The sequence below is a fragment of the Onychostruthus taczanowskii genome, unplaced genomic scaffold (genome assembly GCF_017590055.1).
Source record: "Onychostruthus taczanowskii isolate IOZ18803 unplaced genomic scaffold, ASM1759005v1 scaffold77, whole genome shotgun sequence".
Taxonomy (NCBI): Eukaryota; Metazoa; Chordata; class Aves; order Passeriformes; family Passeridae; genus Onychostruthus; species Onychostruthus taczanowskii.
The window spans coordinates 5,551,882-5,572,828 of NW_024505561.1; the positions used below are offsets into that span (position 1 = coordinate 5,551,882).

Consider the following 20,947-nt stretch of genomic DNA (forward strand, 5'->3'; position numbering starts at 1 on the left):
TACACAATTACACTTCACCATACACAATTTCAATATTTGCAATACTGCTGATGGAATTATTGAGAACACGCTATTAATGCCATGTAAGTATAGGTGTGGGGTGGCTTCTTAATGCAATGGTACAGTAATTGCTTCCTTCCAAAGGAAAAGGGGATGATGAAGGAACAATACATCTACTTTAGCATAGCTTTTTTCTTCCATAAAACACATTTTAATGTACATTTCAATTATTATAATTATCCTTTATTCATTCTATTCTAGGTAACGGTGTTTGTACCTGTGGAAACTGTGAGTGCTGGGAAGGATGGAATGGAAATGCTTGTGAAATCTGGCTGGGGAGAGAATATCCTTAATGGAGGATGTAAAAGATTGAGGAGGTTATTTTTTGTTTGTTTTTCTTTAGGCTGCTAGGACATTTAATTTCAAAAGTATCTGGGTGTGGGTATGCATGAACGCACACATACATGGTTGTAAATACCTTAGAACACATTTGAGGATCTGCTCCTTAAAGAAATGCATCAGAAAACTAAACAAGGGACCACGACAGCCCATGCTCTAGAGGGTGAAGTCATAAAATACTGGCCTATGGAACTTCTCCAGAGATTTTTTGTAAATTCAGTGGAACCGATATTATACCTGTAATGACTATTTCTTTGAGCAACCTGAGGCAAAGGTATAAGAAGACCCTTTTTTTAACATTATTTACTTGGTTACCGTGTCTTCTTGTCAGTATGCAACAATTCACCTGTAGAAGAGTAGCACTAGTGGAATATTGTCAAATAATTAGTTTGATTTTTTTATGGTATTTGAAAAAGACATTATTTGGCCCATTTTTTTCTTTCCAACAATCCTGATTATGAACCAACTCATAAATTGAGAGAAACTGTAAGGAAGCCTATAAAAATATTAATGATTTTTTATTTGGTCATTTGTGTAACTGAGGTCCAATTACGTGACACTCATAGACTGAAGACCCAAAATATTTGAATGGGAACCTTTTCCACAGGAGAACTTTTAGTTTCTGTGGTTGATATGTCAGTAAGTTGGTTATCTAATCTACATATTACAATACTTTAAAATACATAACCTATAGAAACATATGAAGTGAAACTAATAAAGATATAAAAGTAAGACTGCCTATTCTGCATATGTATTCTGCAACTCACATGTACTTCTCTTGTACCATTCTACGTATCTACAGCTGCCTCCTACATGTAAAGCAAGTGCAATTTTTTATATTAGTAACTTTTAGGATTTTACTCTTAGAAATCACTGTTCAAGATAGATTGCCCTGTCACACATGGAATTCACTGAATTTAACTGCTTTCATAGAAGTGGGGAACCTGAAGTCAACTGACTTGAAAAATCATCTGTGCTATGCAGTAGCTTGGTCTCAGCCAAAGATGTTTGGACAATGCCAACAAAGTAATTAAAGTTTTAATACAGTAAATACAAACAAAGCAGTGGTATGAACAAAAATTTTATTTTTATTTTCCAATGGTGAAATGCTGCTCAGTGTGAAATTCACATTGAGTTATGAACGATGCACAACTATTGGGACTTCCCTAACTTATTTACATATGAGTCTCTTATTTTTTTGTACATGTAGTTTTGGCAGCCCTTGAATTCTTTAGAGAAAAAAAAAAAAAAGAAATATACATTTTAGTTTCAAAAGTGTTTACATTTTGTGAAACCATGATTGAGCAGGAAATTGATTAAATGGCTCAAAAATACTTCTTTTAGATACCAAACTTTAACATTGTGGTTTAGGTGCCAAGGTCCTGATTTTTGAAGAGGTACATGACTCAGAAATAATAAAACTCTGTATTAACAGGAAAAAGTATTTCCATTATTACTCTAGAAATTACTTTTCTTTTAGAAAGGACAGTTTTGAAATAGGAAAATACAATGGTAAATGGGATAGAAGGCAAAGTTTCAAATTAATTTATTTAACTGCTTTATTATTCCCCCGTCCCATATAGCTTGCTCTTTAACTACCACTTTTTTTTCCTCTTAACCTCTATTCTTTCTAAAAATGAAGTTTGTGAAGCCCATATTCTCAGGGAGTACCATTACCAAACATCCAACTTATATATAAGCTGTGCAGATAAATAACTAGACATACATCCCAAAGCTGCTAGCTACTCTCTTACCAGATAACCAAGTATCAGGCAGAGTTCTAAACTGTATTCATAACACATAAAGAATCTTCAAAGTAAAATTCATCTTCAAATTTTAATTTATATTTTATACTTAAAACCCTAAAACTCCATGGAGCTGAACCAGAACATTTTCTTAAGTTTTAGCATATATGCATTTTTGCCAACCTTAGTGTCTGGAGAGCACAAATTGTTGCTTTTATTTATATTTATGAATAATGAATACCACTGACCTGAATCATCTCATAATCACTGGGTTTTTTGCATATACATTCATCTGCTGAATCAGAATGTAAACAACGAAGGATACAAAGTTCTCCTTGCTTTCCTTCCGTTTATATTTAGTACTGTATTAAGAAAATAGTACATAATCAAAACTCTATTCTGGTGTCAGTAGATGCTTTTGACTTGTTTTCATGGCATCAAAACATCTATATATACTGTAGATCAGCTGTGGTATTTCAGGTACTCATTCATATATAAAAGAACAATTCTTTAGGTGGTTCCAGTGTTGTATTTGATGCATTTTTGTTGCTTGCTTTAATTTTAAATTTATATACTTAAAGAGTATAAAGTAATTTTTACTTTGAATTTTTAATACCAGTCAGCTCCAACCTTTTTGACTACTGGGTGAATTATGTAGCCATAGCATTTCAAAAAGGGTTATGTCAGTTGTTTTTAACTTATATATGGAAAAAAAATCAGAATATCTAAGACAGCTACTCTCCGTGGTTCCTTTAAATGCAATTATCAAACAAAATTGTGCTATTACTATAAACCATAAAGTATTAACTCAGACTACTAAAAATGGAATGTAGACATTAATTCTTTTCCAATATTTCTTTTGTTTCCTATAATGTTGCTTGAACATTTCCCCTGCTCTTCATGCTGAGGTAACTGGTGATGTGACACCAAGCATATCTGTTTTGTGGCTCATTTCCTCTCTAGAAAAATGAAATCAGCAGGAATAAGATTATTATTCCACATATTTGAATATAATAGCTGTACTAATAAATTTTTAACTTTTTCCCTTATGTCATTCCCTGTGATGGGAATTCCAGATACATAAACTGTAAATGCAGGAAGAGGCATAAGGAAGTGAAACTTACTGCTTGATTTTTCATTGCTAGTGACGGTAAAAACCTGTTTCCAGGCCTGTGGCAAAAGGCAAAACCAAATTGGATAAAAGGGGACTTTTTACTGATTAGATTGATAAAGCTTATAAACAAAAATATATTATAGCCTTGTTTTCTTCTTATGTGAGAAAGAACACAATCCAGAAATGTGCCAGTGCTTCTATAATAGACTTGCAGGGTTACACCTATTGTGTATAACATATCTGTAATATCACCTATGAAAAACCTGTGGATAATTTACTTCTATAATTTATTAACCTGCTTGTGATTCTTTTATTTTTTCTACTGGCTATATTCTTTCTTAGAAACACATAGATGCATTTGATCATGTAGCTGCTCTCACTTTTCTGATATATTGTCCTTGCTTCTTTGCAGAATGGCATCTCACTTTGTAGCTAAATGATACAGCTAAATGATACTGGGATGAAGGAAGCTAAGTTGAATGTTTCTGACTAAGTAATTGAACAAAAAAATTTATTACATCTTTAAAAAGAAGTCATAGCATTTGCATTAGTCATCACAGAAAACAAACCCTGTTATTAAACATTTCAGAATGCATTGCATGAAATATGAATTTATCTAAAGGGCCATTTAAAAGAAAAAGAACCTTCTTATGTAGTCTAATTTTGCTTCCATTCCCATTTGAATGTAGCTGAATAATGTAATCTTTATAGCAATAAACAGATAGATCATCATGATACGCTTTTACTGCATGTACCAAACCGGCTGCTTTCATACCTCGTTGCTTAAACTAGTTTTAAACCAAGACAAAATGTTTCCCCATATATATGTATGTAAAGCCAGGGCTCTTAGTATTGTTTCAGTTATATACCATAGTCAAAGTGAATTGCTGTACTTTATATCTCGTGAAGGGGGGGGGCCTGGGAGGGGTTTATTAAGAACCAACATTTATGAAAATGACAGTATATTAAAAAATCAATTGAGAATGGCTAAAAAACCCAGAAAATTAAGCAAAAGCTGTTATGTGAACTACAAAGCACTTAAAAGGAGCTAGAGACCCTTCCATAGGCTCTATCATGTGAGCAATCTCATAAGGATTCTTGTGAATTTATAAAATTTTTGAAGTACAGCAAAATGGTGCTTTGTTGAAGTAGTTCATATCTCTTCAAAAGTGGATCTCTAAAACTGTGCAGGTGTGACAGATTTTGCCAAATAGAACTGTAGCTGAAATACAGATCAAAAAAGAGAAGAAATGACTTTGTGCAGTGTTAACATATAAAATGGCAAGATGAGGTTAGATTTCAGTGTGAACAGTCTCTCAGAGATTAGAGAAAACCCAGAAGAACAAAATACAACGCATGCATGCAAAAGACCTGGAACGCTGCAGATTCACGGACAGCTGCACATGTAAGTACAAAAACCCCCATCTGTAAATACAAATTGATTCCATCAGGTTTACTATACAGTACTTTAGTAGTAACAGACAGTTGAAAACAGCTTTCACTTAACAGCAAAATTAATTTTAGAGGGAAGAAAATGGTGAAGTCTCATCCTGGAGAACAGCAAGAGAGGTATTATATTAAGGAGCTGAAATTTTCTTTGGCATGATAAAAGGGGAGAACTGAGTTTGCCAACCTATTTACATGAAGTTTCACCATCCTGTGGCCAGGGAAATGATGCTTTGCACAGTCTACTTCTTACATAAACTATTCTGTTGGTTTCCAGTATGCCTTGATATAAATGTTTTATTCATCATGTTGAATCTGTGTATACAACAAATAAGAATAAACACAAACTATACAATGCAGACAAACTCTTTGCATATATGTATGTAAATTTTTAACACTGACCAACAGTTCTTTGACAGACACAGCCTACAACATGCAGTTAGTTCATCCTTGTCATCCTCTTCCCATGCAACAGATGAGACAAGACAAAATTAAAGGGAGGAAACAAAGCACAAAGATACCTGTGTTATGTTTAAACAGATTGTAGAAAAAAAATGAGGACATTAATTCATTGGATTAAACACTCGTATGAATTTAGCCCACAGAAACAAAACCAGAAAACAATAATTAAAAAAAAAAAAGGCAAAAAGCTGTATTTCCAGTATGTACTAACTGCTTAAAGAAATTAAATCTGCCCTTAATTACAGCCTCCCAAACTGGTTCACAGATCATAGTTACTCAGGACCAAAAGGTTAATGTTGAAAACAATGTTTATGTAGGATCAGGCAATGAACCAGATCCTCCGTGCATGGCTCAGCCTGGTCTCCAGCCCTGTCTCTGCTCAGGCTCTTACACTGGGTGTATAAGAAGATAGCTGAATGGGACATGAAGTCGTGTATTCCCTCCTCACGAATTCAGGTGAGAGAGAATGTAGCCTTCAGCTGTTTTATCTTACTTGAAATATTGTGAAGTTCTCTCTTACAACTGCAGGAAGGCCTGGGGCCACGGCGGGAGCTGGCCGCCAGCGCAGCGCCAAGGCTGCTGCCTCTCCTGGGTCCTGCAGCGCAGAGCAAGCCCCCTGCTCGCCATCTGAGTTGCTTTGGTTTGATTTTGTTTTCTCAGGGATGGTGCACAAATCCCACTGGACCAGATGGGACGAGAAGGGCACACCGAAGTTTTTAATAAAGTGTTGTTTTCCCTGCGCACACAGATTTAGTGCTAGCAGGCAAGGGCACAGTCTTAAGTCAAAGTTGCTTTGCATTTTTATCACAGTTTTAGATTAGGTTTGTATTTTTTTTTTCTCTACATGGATAGAGGGCTTCATGCTTAACTCATTCCCTCCCTAGAAAGACCCAACATCAAGCATTATCTTGCTGTTCTCTTATCAGACATACAAAAAGAAGTCTGATCTACAGAAAAAAGAAAAAGTTTATCTAGAATTTAGCAGCTTTACAGTAGCCTCCTTGAAGAGTGCACTAAATGTCGCTTATAAAAACAGAACACATTTGAAAATTAGTATGAAGAATTCATTCAGACTGAATGAGACTGTTCAGCTGAGCAGAGAGGGAGTTTGAAATAATCAGCAGTCTCTGTCAGGGACTTCAGCACAAAGATGTGATAAAACAAATTGCCAGAAATACAGTGCTAAAAAAGGAAGGGATGGTTTCCTCTTTTTGTCTTAAAATATCAAGGTAATAGCAAGAGGCCAAGAGAGTGTTGCCACACAGTTTTCCAGACTGAGATACAGTTTGATCTTTGCTGCCATTTCTAAGAAACAAATTCCTTCTTAATCATACAGAGAGTGTCTATATTTTTCATCTTCTGAAAGCCTGTGACTAAGTGTGCAAAAACCTCAGTGGCACCTCTGTGGCATTCTCTAAATCTTTCCCTCGCCCTCCTTCATCCCCCGCAACACTGGCTTAATTGTTCACAAGTGACAAACTCAAAGGGTTGATATTGTTCCCGGTAATATGATCCAAGGCTTCAATTTTATGATGTTTTTGATTACTTCTAGTTTCATGTAGGAGAAAGTACAGTGTATAGAGATCAAGGCAAGGCACCTTCAATCTAGCAATTTGGTGGGCATGTTATCCTAGGAAGCTGGGTGGAGGTACATACTGGGATATCAGTGAAATACATAGGACTGGACTTTGCATGCTTAGCTAAAAATAAAAATAAAGTTTGGTAATATGTCCAGTTTTAAAACGTCTTTTTTTAAAACACCAGAAATATTAAACTATAATTTGTAACTACCCTTTGCATTGGTGCTGCAAAAAAGAACACAACAACATCCTTGCCCATGCTTTGCTAAGTAGGTGTGGGATTCAGCCAAAAATAACAATGGCATTAATTTCAGTTCCTTAAAAACAGGAAAGGATTATATTTGAAATGGATTTAGGTAGCGCAATTCTGATTAGTCTTACTTTTTTCTCTTTTATTGGTGGTGGTTGTTTTTCAAACAATGAAGATTTAGTAGATGAAAAATGAGCCTTAATTCAGGCCTACAAGGCCTACAAAATTCTTTGGACCCACTTTTCCAAAAATGAGTGGGTCTTGCTCGCTGGGCAAGGCAAATGTTACCATTACCAGTAAGCCTGTGATATGTATAAAACACACACACAAAAAGAAACTATAGGGGGATGCCAAACACACGTTTCAGAAAACTCCCCATTGGTTGTGTTTGACACTCTTCCCTCCACTTTAATGCCAACCTCAGAAGCACAGTATCTGTTACTAAAGAGTATTCACATTTAATCAATATTTTAAGCCAGAGACAATGATCCTATTCTTTATAGATATAATTTTTAATAGTAGATTTTTGAAGGCTTCCTGATTCCCTGATTGCTTTCAAAACTAAGCCACCGGCAACACTTAAGTTATAGAGAAACACAATCCCTGCAAAAGGTCACAAACAGTGGAGCGAGCAGCCTTATAAAAAAGGGAAGAAGAGAAATCCATAATAGCACAGGTTTACAGCATCTAACTAGAAATTACTTGATTATTTGTGTGCTACAAAATAGAACTTAAACACATGGATTTTGCTGAAACTGGACTCAAAAAGGGATTATGGGCAATTGTCAGCAGGCAAGGTATCAAGTGTACTTGTGAAGTATGTCATTCACATGAAGTGTCACAGTCACAGAAAAGATATTAAAAAGGCATTCCAATATCTGGTAGGGCATTCCATGGTCTGAGTTTAGCTGGTTCATCCAGGTGTCTTCTCGTTGTGGTGGAGCTACATGTTGAGATTTATCCACTTGCAACAACTCAGTTCAGAAACAGGAACGGGCAAGCTGGTGACTTGCCACAAGCTGATCCACAGACACTGCCGAGGGGAAGTCTGGCAAGGATAAATCGCTCAACTGTACTTGGGACTCAGTAAAGTCACAACACCTGTGAGGATCTGGCTATGTCGTCTTGCTCTTGTTCACTGGTTTGCCTCCATTCATTATTGCAGATGCACTTGTGCTTTTACTTGGAGTTACCCCAGCCTTTGGCACTGTTTCTCCAATATCATGCAAAGATGGTTCTCGGTACATGGCAACTGAGGGGAAGGAAGAGAAAGGGAGAAGCATTTTAAACAATGTATCGCATATGAGAATTCATCTCAAAGAGGATTAATTTTCTATGTTCCTCTTGCATACCAAGAGGAAAAACTGTTTAATTTGACAGATGCTGGTTTTGCACCACTGATAGAATTCCTTGACCCTCCAAAATTCTCACACTTCTTCTGCATCTGACTTAAAAATGTAGTAGGAAACTGCATTCTTGCTTGTTTAATGGATACTATATCTTCTTGGAAATGAAAAAACTAGTGTTCTTTCTTTGCATAAGGCACACAAAATCGTACATGTGTATACCCATGTATATGTATATGCAATCCTTAAATAAACATTAAGTAAACATGCAAGCTTTTTGAAGTAAAATGTGTTAAGATATATGGTAATTAAAAAATGGGATCATTTTTTAAGTGTTCTTTCTTAGTCATAGATTGCAAGACTAGGTTAGGGTCCAGTTCCACAAAGTTACATATACATCAGTCTTCCAAATCTGAGGAATTTGGCCATGGTCTTTTCTTCATGTATGTCCTGAAGAAATGTCCAGGATATGTGGAGAGTACAAAAGTTGTTTGGGGTTTTTCCTACCTCATTTCCAAAAACATATGCAGTAGCCACTGATCTCCACTGAATGCAGAAGTTAAATTAAACTATTAACTGAATTCTCAGAGGAATTAGAAGTTTTTTCCTTGGCTTCAGTCCTTATCTAACCACTTCAAATCCTTTGAGGGAAATACATGTATTCAATTACACAGTTCAAGCATTAAGCTGCCTTAATGATTAATGCTCTTGGATAATTCAATTTCATTTTCCATGTCACTCTATCAGGTAATACTTCCACTTATACCTAACTTCAGTTGCATTTATTTATATCAGAGCAATGTTAAAAGAGGTGTCACAGCAGTCAAAGGAATTAATCATCACACTGATTTCCAGACTGGGTGTGTGCTACCACAGACAGCACAATTCCTTCATCCCTTGGCTAATTAGAGTAGGAGGCTGGAGCATCAAAGTATTGACCTTGATCTTCAATGGTGTGAAGTTTCATAATAAATGTAAAGGGCCCCATAGCATCATTAACTAATCAAATACTTGTTCTAACATTTCCAGTGGCATAATCTAAATCCTTTTATAGATTCTTAAAGACAAAAATTACATATCTTCTCTAGAGTACATAAGGCTGGTTATGATCTATATCTTCATAGTGGCCCATAAATGTGTTTAGGGCATTTAGCTGATTAATTAAAAGAGCTTGGTGAAATAACACAGTGACCTACAAAATTATTGCATTGAACAACATGAAATGGAACTATAAAGTAAGGAATTATATAGCAGAGCTGTCATATTTAATGATTCTCATAGGCAATGTAAATCAAGTTATTTCTAAGCATTGTCTAAGCTATTTTGATGAAGTCTCATCATCCAAACATTATTTTAAAAAAAGTAACTTCTTTCCTAGTACATAGGAATTTGCATTGCTTTTAAAAATGCACTGGCATTCCCTCCCTATAAGCCTTAATATAGAAAGATCAAGAAATAAATTATTAGTATTGTTGAGAGCTTATGAAACAACTGTAAACTTTCACAAGACAGGAAAAGCACAAAGGCATCAACCTGACTTCAAATAAACAGAAGTTTATTCTGCTTCTTTTCTTATGATGAAACTAAAGTACTTGACAAACTGATCCTTCAATCAAAAATTTTAAGTTAAATATCAAAAGAAACTGGACTGCTAACCAAAGCATTACTCAGATATGTGTTTTCAGATGGTAAGAAATTAGATAATTTTCAGAGTGACTATGACTGTTTTCAGAGACTATGTGCAAGAATTAGAAGAATAAGTAGCGCCACCAGGACAAGAAGCAAAAGGCAGCATATAAATACATACATATGTATTTATGTACAAATACATAGGCTAAGACAAAAGTTTCAAGACATTAATGGACTTTTCAGAGAATGTGACATCATTTTGGTTTGTAAGATTACTGTGATTGTTATTTGCTCCTATCTTGTTTTAAAGGCCAACTTACATTATACCACTTGGCATAATAATCCATCATGATTTATTTTATAGAGAGACCTTTGTGTTTTGGATTAGAAAGCTTTTACTTTAAAATGCTGACATTTCATCCATTCCCTTTATAACTCCCAATCTTCAATATTCATTATCTCATTTTGCCTAATGAAAGGACTATTTTCTCACTGCAAGCTTCACAACAGTTTTTGTCCCTAACAATGGAATATTTTAAAAGCAACACAATGCTATTCCACAAAAGATTTCTTTTCTTGTAGAATGACCACTTAGTCCCTGGAAAAATGTTTTTACATATGCCTTTTTTAGCATCACTACAGGGAAGCACAAAACTGCTCCATGAAACTTCAGGAGTGGCATTGGGATTGGCCCCTGTGTGAGACATCATATTCAGTAAGGGCAATTTGGAAACCATTCCCTCTTCTTGTGAGTTGTATAGGAGTCTGCCAGAGATGGACTGAGCCTCACCTTCCAATGGCTTGGGTAGAAAATGAGCTGCTGGTTTTGTTTTCTTCACTCTGTTTCCTTTCATGACCTGCCCTTCTTTGTTCAGCCCCAAGAACCAGGCCCTTCCGGACTCCTGTTGTCTGTAGAGCATGGATGAGTAGATTACATAATAATTTTCAAAAACAGACTCCTTGAATTTGCACTCTGGTGTAAAAAGTTCCTGTGGGAAGAAAAACAAATGTTAAATGGTATCTCTAAAGTGCAGGATTTGTTACGTTAACTTAAAAATACGTCGTGGTAAGCTTTATATATGATTTAAGATTCTGCATTATGTAGAATCAGGAGTTCTGTCTTTGTCTGGAAGACCTCCAGTGAACTTATTTCACTTCCCATGCATGCCTCAGTTTACCCATCTGTGCAACAGAGATAGCATATTTTTAAAGTAGAAAGAAAGCCACACAGGCATAAAAGTACTATTTAAAATACAGGCATAATTATTGTTATTATGCTTTTTCTGATAGGATGGCCTTATAAAGATTAAGAAAGTCTATGCAAAAATAGCATTAATGAGATAACGGTTGTTCTGTTTTTACTGAATGCAGCAAGCTCCCTCTCATTTAACATAACTAATATTTGATGCTTAATGCTGCTACCAACATGTTGTAATATCCAGCATTCCCTATAGTCCAGGAAAATACTACCACAGGGAAATACTATTCTGATGTACAAATTTCTGGACAAAGAATAGTAATTCCTACTGCCATCCTCAGCATTCATTCCAAAACTGCATTTTTTTTTTTTCAAAAGTCACATTCAGTAACAACAGTTGTCCTAAACTCTGTGTAGGTTAATCTAACCATAAACGTCTGTAGTCCAGTAGCTAAATAAATAAATAAATAAATATATATGTGTGTGTGTATGTGTATATATATATATACACATATGTAGTAATAACACAAGTAACTAACGAAATAAACAGTATGAATGTACATTGAGATAGAGATTACCAAAATTCTTTGAAAAAACCCAGCAAGTTAATAATCAAATAAATATACATTTAAAATATCACAAGAAAATAGGATTCTTTGTGAATGTGATTTTCCGTCTGTGGACCCATCTGCTGAAGCCTGTAGAAATAAGACATAAAAGGAGGAGGTAGATGTGGGAAAGGGGGAAGTAGCTTGCTAAGATTTCAGAGCTCAAAGTTCTCGGCTCTGAATATTCTTTATATTTCTTTTAGTTATCTTTCCCAAAAGGCAAAAAAAAAAAAAAAATCTGGAAACTTCACATCTTTTCATTTCTCCATTCACAGTATTTTTTCCCATTTCTTTTTGTTCCTGGCCCCATGCAGTACTGAGTTAACACTCAGCAGGCAATGTATTTTCAGGGTCTCTATGCCATCCCCAGCTGCCTACATATTGTAAGAATTTCACAGCTGTTTCTGCCACAGATTTACTTTCTGGAAATGAAAGTCCTTTAAGACACAGTTCCCCATACCAAAAAGCACAGATTAAAGACTTTTCTGAATGTGCACTGAATGTCACTTGGTGCACAATCTAGTTCTCCTAATGTGGTGGGGTACATGGTATTGGTACTGCCATGGATTAAGTTACCACCTGTAAGCAAAGCTGTCTTGATGAAAACCAGGCATACTATTAGCATTTCCAATCTTTGAGCTTCACATTAAAAAAAGAAAAAAATTATGTATTTTATGCTGCAAGAAACTAGAAGCAGGGGACAGCTTGGAAATAATTCGTGAGCCTGCCCTAGGACAGGTTGCTTTGGCTGTGTCAGCTAGTACACTTAGTGTCTACAGGTCAGACTCTTACAGGATGCAGAAAAAATTTCTGAATTGTGCAATGGGCATCTTTTTGCACTACCACGTCTTTACCCACTGCATACCAACTGCATATATAGGGATATGTATACATATACATGCAAAAATACAAAGAGTCTGTACTAGAGGCACTGAATACTAAAGACAGGAAAACACCTTAACTGCACCATCTCCTTTGCCATGGGGCTTTTTCTCTCTCTGTTCAAAACTTTAAGACATCTGTTGTTTGTGTTACTCTCCTTTCTCCTCCACTGATTTCAAGTCACAGTAGGGCTCAAGGAGACTCAAAATAAAACCAGAAGGCAGGGAGGCTTGCTAGAGGGAATGCCTGTTAAAGCCTAGCACAAGCATTTACATGCGAGTCATGTTCCTTGGCTGTTGAAACAGCAGATGCTAATCAGGAAATGCCTACACAGCTCTCCTTATTGCCTACTTCACTGAAAATGCTACCCCCTGTGTTCCCCATGAAGTTTTACTTCCTTGTAAAGCTCAATTACCATAAACACTACTTCTTAGCCAATACTGACATTTTTTGTGCTATAAACAAAAGCTGTTTGTCATTCTATGTTCCTCTGTACTAGAGCTGCTTGGCTGCCTCTAAACACTACTTGTATGTTTTCCCTAACAATATCCATTATAGTACTTAAACAAGGTTCCTTCAATTCATATCCCTTCCCTGAATCAAACCAGTCTCTTTCCTCTCACATTTCTTTGGCATTGCAGTAGTGTTTCTGACAGTCACAGTATGTGAAGTGGTAGGGATTTACTTTACCAAGTAAAAAAAAAAAAATTATGTATAGATTATAGCAATTACTTGCCTTACTTGGCTACTCCTGGTTGCAGACTAATAGGCTGGACAAACTGGCATCATTACTACTATGTAGTTACAAAAAACATAATAATACTCTGTGGTTTTTTTTTTTTTTAAATTTTTGTTTGTTTGTTTTTGGGTGTTTTTTTTGGTTTTGGGGTTTTTTGGTGGGTTTTTTTGTTGTTGTTGTTGTTGTTTTGTTTGTTTTTTTTTTGTAGAAAGAAGAGTCAAACCCAAATACTGTATTCTGCCTAAAACTACTGCAGCTATCCTACTCCAGATAGGAGTAGGTAGGACAACAGCTTTGAACAGAGTTTGCATTCATCCAGTATGTTAGTAGGCTATTCTGCCTGCATTAAACTCTCAGTCAAAAAGCCCCTTAAATATATGTTACTTTAAAGCAGACTAATAGTTCCAGCAGTGTGGGGAGTATTCATTAATAAAAATTAGGCACTTGACAATTACTATACTGAACTGCAGACACCAGTTCCTCTAGGGAAAGAGTTAATCAGAAGACTTCTGAAATGACCCCTTCCCTGGGGCTCAGGTGAAATTGAATATTTCTAAGTTAAGAGTGATGCCTAAAGTCTTGCCTCAGACACAAACTCAGCTGGCTGAAAATTGCTATTGTATTTTTTACAGTAAAGTAACCATAACACCTAAGGTGATGGTTTTTCATGTACCCAGGTCAAATCTAGATCTGCATATCTTAGCCTTAACCCAGTGAGAACTTCCAGAAAATTACTAATGTGCTAACACTGACTTTAAAAAAATAATCCACGGGCGACTTTATTTAAACCTGTTGTTGGGGTAGAGGCAGTACAGAGTGTTTTATAAGGGAAACTGAGTGGTGAGGACACTCCCCTAGGCTACCTCCCTATCTGTGTCCAACCTGAAGCAATTCAAATCTGCATCTGGCTGACATGAATAATTTAGATCTTCCCTACAAGAATGACTTTTTGGATTTTGATCCCAGGACATTTTGTATTAGGAAGTAAAAGAATAAATTGCAAAACCAGATATGACTTGCAAACAAGAACTTGTGCTCAGGATTTCTCTTTCAAGGTCAGAGCCCAGATTTAACCTGTAGTTTTATATAAAAAGTGGTTTTATCCTGTCAAAGAAACATTTGAGAAATAAACTGTATACCAGTTGCCAATTTTCAAAACCCCAGGAATGGGTTTTGGCTGTGAGATGCAATCTGATACAGCTTCCTGGGACCCAGAGAAGTGAAGGATGTGTTTAACTGCACTTTGCTGAGAAGAATTTTCACTTGGATATTTCTCTAGATTCTCATCAAATTTTTGCTTGATGTGAGTACTATTTGGAGATATTTTAATTCTAGCTGCAGTAGCATTAATTGCTAATTAAAGGTCGTGAGTTCAAGAATCAACAGTTCTGTCATATTGCAGAGTTCTTAGTTTTGGGGGGCCCCACAAGCATTGCCAAATCTTAGCATTATAGTATTAAAAATGATGGGATTTCACCTCATGAAATCATGTGGTGGTATCAGAATCTACTTTCATATAAGAACAAAACACAAAAGAAATAAAATCAAAAGATTCATTATCCACTTTTCAAATCTGTGAGTTTCTGAACAAAAGAGCTCAGGTGGTGTCAACACAAAGATATAAGGGGTTGTTGGAAAGTAATTCAGATGACAACTGAGATGAATTCCCTACCAAGTAATGTCTTCCTGTCAATCAAAATCTGAGGTCTGACATGTTGAAGCTAATGCCAATCAATAGTATGGCACTGTAGCAAGTGGCTGTAATTCAAAATCAAAGTACAGCAAACTTCCTTGTCCCACAAGCCATTGAGTAATTGAAAATATTTGAATGGATTAAAAGTGCAACTTCCCATTGCCATGATTTCACAATTTAGTTTGTTCAAGTTAGCTAGCTTTAGAGAAGTTACACATATCCATTCTTAGTCATGACCTTTCACTCAAAATAAACCCCACAAAGCACAGAATTTTCCTATTCCAGTTTTCAGAAAGAATATACTGTGAACCACAGAGTTACAAAGCAAAACTGGCATGACAACACAACTAGCCACATAGCTTCCAGATATTGTTTAAAAATTAAATGGACACCTGCAGTTTTAATCTATATTTCTGTTCAGTAAATCAATAATTTAGTGTCAGGACTGAACAAAAAGTAACCTTTCATTGCACACCACGAGGGACAGTGTAAGAATCCAGCTCTGCAATGTTCAGCTGTACCAACAATAAGGGCTTCCACAAAAGTTTTCTGCCTTCTAGTCCTGAACCTTTATACCTCTTTAGTTTTGTGGTTTATTCTGAAATATATGAAAGAAGGGCATTAGTTACAGCTCACAGAAGTGATAAAGCTAGCAGATATCCTCCTGAATTGTAGTCAGCAGCAGACAAGAAGGCAGCAGACTCTGCTGGAGATGGGCACAACAGGACTTGTTAATCAACCAGGGAGCAAAAGCACAGCTGTAGGCTGGACTAGCTGCAGTTTCCCCTTGGTGCCAGGCAGAAAACACAATTGCAATACCATCTCAAAGAGATTGCCAAGCAAAGAACAGCCAGGCTAATCAAGCACTGTAAAAATCCCTGATATTATTCATTACTTGCACCTAAAAGTACAGGTTATGGAACAGGACCTCAGAGCTTTTGAAGTACAGTCCATGTGGACTCTCCCTGATGCAAACACCTCACAATCCCAAAAAACCAACACATCCAATCAATGGTATCAGCACAGGAGGAGGTGATTATAATTTTTTTTTTTTTTTTTTTTGTAGAAATGGTAAAGGATTCTTAAGGACAGACTGTAGAAAGGGCAACACAAGCTTTATGGAAGCTTATGGGAAATTTCTGCAGAGAGAGAAAAGCAGCACAGAGTCAGCACAAAAGTGTTTTGAGAGTTAGAGGATAGCAACACAGAAATAAAAAAAAAAAGGAAATGACATTTTAATAGTGGATAGAAAGGTTGGAAATGACTCATGAAGACTGGCCTTAAGGTTGAAAAGAAGCAGTCTGCTTAATGAGGAAAATGCACTCAGAAGAGAAATAAGTTAAAATAATCAAGGTGGGAAATGAACTTTGTGGCAGAGTTCTGAACGGAGACTGTGGGGGTAGCACTGTAATCCTCAGTGCAGGAGGGGAGGATGCTGCAGTGATCAAAGTGTGAAATTATGAGATCCCAGAAAACAGCTGCAGTGGGGTGGAACAGCAAAAGGCCTTGTCACAGACATATTTGTGCAGCAAAACCTGTAATATCAGGAGGCTTCTCCTGCACATGACACTTGGAATACACTTAAATTGATATTCCAATGACTCGCTGCACATTGAATTAGGTGAGTTAGACTACCTTCTTACAGTAAACCTAATTGACAAATGTTTGTATAGGAAAACAAAAAACAAAAAAAAAATCACATAATATTTCTGGTCCATAACATCAAATTTTCTCAATGTTTAAGACGGCTAAGAGTCTGCAGTTTGAAATCATCTTGTGCATGAGGTCCTCTTCAAATGGCAGAAAACACAGCAACACATGATTACATACCTCATGAATTAAGGAGAAATTTATATTCTATTTCCTGCAGGTTGAGAAGACATTTAGTGTATTTGGGCCTAAAAAACCCTTAATACAAACATATTTTTTAAACGTCAGAACAAGAACAGGCAAAGTTGGCAGAATTTTCTTTGTGCGAACTGGCGAAGGAACACAAGACTTTAGCTGCCACTGCAAGCTTTGCAGTCAAATTAATAACTTCAAAAGTAAAGGCAGTAATAGCTGAACCTGACAATCCTATAGATATCCTATGAAAGCAGCAAACACTCACAGCCCCTTTCAAACACCTTCCACCATTTTCTGACAGAAAATTTCTTCAATAAATGACAACAGCCAGAGAACGCCATTATTGTCTCTTCTAAGCTAATGTTATTTCTACTTCTGAAGATGACTAAACGTGGTCTTTAAAAAAGAAGAAAGTTATAAAAAGAGGATTTGCTATTATGCAGGTAAAAATCAGGGATGATTCTTGCTGGTTGAAGAATCAGTGAGAGTACATTAAAATGTCAGTGTGTAAAAGAAAACTTTTAGCTATGATTTCTGTATCTCACTTTCAAGTCCTTTAAAGATGTGAAAATGTGGCTATAACTGCTTATGCAGAAATAAAACACTTTTGACTAAATTTAGGCAAAAGTCAATGTAAATTAATGTTATTGCAAATATTAGCACTTAACTAGGATTCTAATTAGCAGGGATATGAATGGCAGTATTGATCATGTAGCAATTCTTTTATTCATGTACATTTATCAGCGCCTCAAATAAGGTCATGAATAAAATTCACATAATATACATAAAGATAAGCTAACAAAAAATAGTTTGAACAGATATCTGTGTGTTTAAGAGGATCACAGAATCACCAAAGTGTTAAGGTTTCAAGGGGCCTCTGGAGATCATCTACTCCAACACTATTAACACTGATCAAAGACCAAGTTTGGCTTAATTTTATGTCCAAATTGGAATCATAAAATCATTAGAGTTGGGAAAGGCCTCCAAGATCACAAAGTTCAACCATTGACTGAACCCCACCATGTCAACTAAACCACAGCACTAAGTGCCACATCCAGGCATTTCTTGAACACCTCCAGGGATGGTGACTCCACCACTTCCTGGGCAGCCCATTCCAATGCTTAACCACCCTTTCAGTGAAGAAATTCTTTCTGATGTCCAACCTTCCCTGGTGCAGTTTAAAGCCCTTTCCTCTTGTCCTGTGTCTGTTTGCCTGGGAGAAAAGGCTGACCCTCAGCTGCCTACAACCTCCTTTCAGGTAGTTGTACAGAGTGATGAAGCAAAAACCAGAATATAGCGTCTTGGTCTACAAAAATTTCCTTACTACACAACAGATAGTCTACCTTGCTTACAACTAAAAGCCATGGCCATATTGATCTATAATTTATTAAAAGCAATAACACTTTTTTTATGGTAGGCAGAACACATGCTCTTTCATAAACTTACAATCTGACAGATGAAACAATGATGTCTTATAAAATAATATTTTAAATAATAACTGCATGAATGATACCAAATTACTGCTTATATATACTAGCCAGGAGAAGTCCTATATTTCTCTCTCCTTCTTACACAGAAGCTACTATTATGTTACAAGCAGTGCTCTGGTATTAATCTTCTTTTGACCGCTATCTGCAATTCATAGTCATCAACTCAGTGGGACACAGCCGAGATAGAACAAATTTCCTTGAAATAAGCATTTCCGATAAATGTTATTTAAACTTGGACAATTAGCCTCAAAAAATGAATTAATGTTTGTGAAATATAGCCCATCATGAAGATCAGAAACATAATCCTCACACTGGGAATGAGTGAGCAGAAGTTGTTTAAACACAAGAGAAAGTTTGAGGCAGCAGCATGGAAAAGGTTACTAATTTTCAAAACTGTCATCATGACACTCATTCCAAAACTAGAATACGTCACTAAATGCTCAAGAGTAGAACCACTAAAAAAGTGCTGCTTCCCCTGAATAAAAGAAGCAAAATTTATTTTAGAAATATTATTGAGAAGCCAAATTTGAACCTAGGGATTTGGTCTGGGAACAGTCTGCAGCCCACCAAGAGCCATCACATGTTATAGCCTATGGTCAAGTATCCCCACAGACATATGAAGGAGAGAGAAGTTATTTTCTGCTTCGTTTCAACTCTGAACTTTCACAGAAAAGTGTAATTTTTGGCTTGGATACATCTTTGGCTTTAAAGGAAACTCATCCAGAATCCTTGTATCACTGAAATGAGATATTTGTTCTCCCAGAGCATAATCTCCTCCCCACCTAATCCTCAGCATCTACCTTCCCTTAAGATTCAAATATGCAGTAAAAATTGATTTAAGGCTTCAGCTTAAACACCGACAATAACTCCTTGCTGTGTCAACACAGAGAGACATCTTTTATCTCCTGTACAGCATCTGTGATTAAAGTAACCCAGTATCAATAAGAAAGGCAGATGCCCCAAGGCATGACTAAGAGAAATTGCTTGTATTGTAAGAAATATTTCCTTCCAGTACTGTCATGTGGGGTTTTGGAGAAGAAGATGAGTAAACCAGCCTATATTTGATGGTCACTTCAACTCAGAACAGCCATAATTCATCAGCTTGCTGACAGCACCAGGCTCTCATCTAGAAAAGGTCAATGCCAAGGGAAAAATGGGACGGCACTAAATTAAGAGACTGAAAGGAGGATTTAACCACATAGCTGTTGAAACAAACCATGATGGGCTGGGGAAGAAATTCTCCTCCAGTTGCCCATCAATTCACCGTCCTGTCCCTGGATGAATAATGCAGGAGGAACACAGAGATACTCAGTCATAAACCAAACCTTTCCAAGTGACAGTGGAATTTTTTGACACAAGTTTATCCAGACATTTGCAGTCATTACTGTAGACAATATTCTGCAATGTAAATGTCCCACATAAAACAAGGTATAAAGAAAAACTCAAAAATAGCTATTGAAATGGCCAAAAAGAACAAAGGAGGATGACTTTTTCTAGTTATTTGCAAGGAAATTTCTGCTCCTCTCTAATACACTGAAATATTAGATTAAAAAAAAAAAGATTAGAGATTTTGCCACTATTGTGCATCATCAGATGGGATGGTATATTTTCATATATACAGTGTTTTTGTAGACCTCTCTCACTATGATAGTATGCATGTTCATAACTAAGTACAAATGCAAAAGTAAACATAAATAGGTGCAAATTTAGAGGTATTTTTCAAGGTATAATTTAGGCTCTTTCAGTTCTACATGTTCCTTCCAAAAGATGTGTGAACTTATGAAAGTTCAAAATGGGTGTAATTTACAAGCTGAGAAGCTAGAAAAAGTTGCAAGAACACTCAAGCTATATGAAGTGGCCTACTTTAGTGTACTCTTTTCTATTTCTTTTTTCTGTACAGTTGTGAGCCTGTTTTTCTTGCAGCCTTTCTTTGCAGCCTGTCAGTGTATGAATTACACTGCCTAAAAATCAACTATTATAAAAGATGGGCTGGAATAAATAAAAGTCAGGAGGGTAGGTTTTATGAAATTATAATTATATTATTATTATATGACATTCTTGTTAATGTCTCTTTCTCATTCTTTTGCTGTTTTACACTCGGTGTTCTTAAGAAGAACATGAAAGGTAAATTCAGAGGAACCTGAGCCTGAGGAGACTTTTACAAGGCAAAACTATTGTGTAATGAATGTCATCACATCTCTGAGAAAATGCAGTAGCTAAGTCTTCTCTTAGTTTCACAACTCAGTGCAAGCTGCAGTCAATCACTAAATGCTGGGAAGCACAGGGAACAGAGACAACTTTAACAACAAACTTTGACTGTTTGTTACTTAACTCTTGTTGTACAGCAAATATGTGTTTTAGGAGAAGCCACCAATTTCTTCCTTCTTTCATTGTGCATCTTTTTACCCATCTTTGTTCTTCTTCTTTGAAAGCACAACCAAATATTCAACAGGCTTTCCCCACTTCCTTCCAAAGCAGCTTTCACATATGGACACAAAGGGCTGTAAATCCATTCTCTGTT

At 36.2% G+C, this 20,947-nt stretch overlaps 2 protein-coding genes across 6 annotated transcripts in view; one reads left to right on the forward strand and one right to left on the reverse strand.

Moving 5' to 3' along the window:
- ITGBL1 (integrin subunit beta like 1) overlaps positions 1 to 957 on the forward strand; it is a 123,701-nt gene extending 122,744 nt beyond the window's left edge. The window contains exon 11 of the mRNA XM_041423398.1: positions 262 to 957. Coding sequence (XP_041279332.1) covers positions 262 to 353 — 92 coding nt within the window. The 3' untranslated portion in view covers positions 354 to 957. The remainder of the gene's footprint in view (positions 1 to 261) is intronic.
- A 507-nt stretch (positions 958 to 1,464) lies between these two features.
- FGF14 (fibroblast growth factor 14) overlaps positions 1,465 to 20,947 on the reverse strand; it is a 378,598-nt gene continuing 359,115 nt past the window's right edge. For all 5 annotated transcript variants that reach the window (XM_041423406.1, XM_041423404.1, XM_041423407.1 and 2 more), the window contains 2 exons: positions 10,762 to 10,960; positions 1,465 to 8,248 (listed from right to left, as the gene is read on the reverse strand). In XM_041423406.1, the coding sequence (XP_041279340.1) occupies positions 8,112 to 8,248; positions 10,762 to 10,960 (336 nt within the window). In that variant the 3' untranslated portion in view covers positions 1,465 to 8,111. The remainder of the gene's footprint in view (positions 8,249 to 10,761; positions 10,961 to 20,947) is intronic.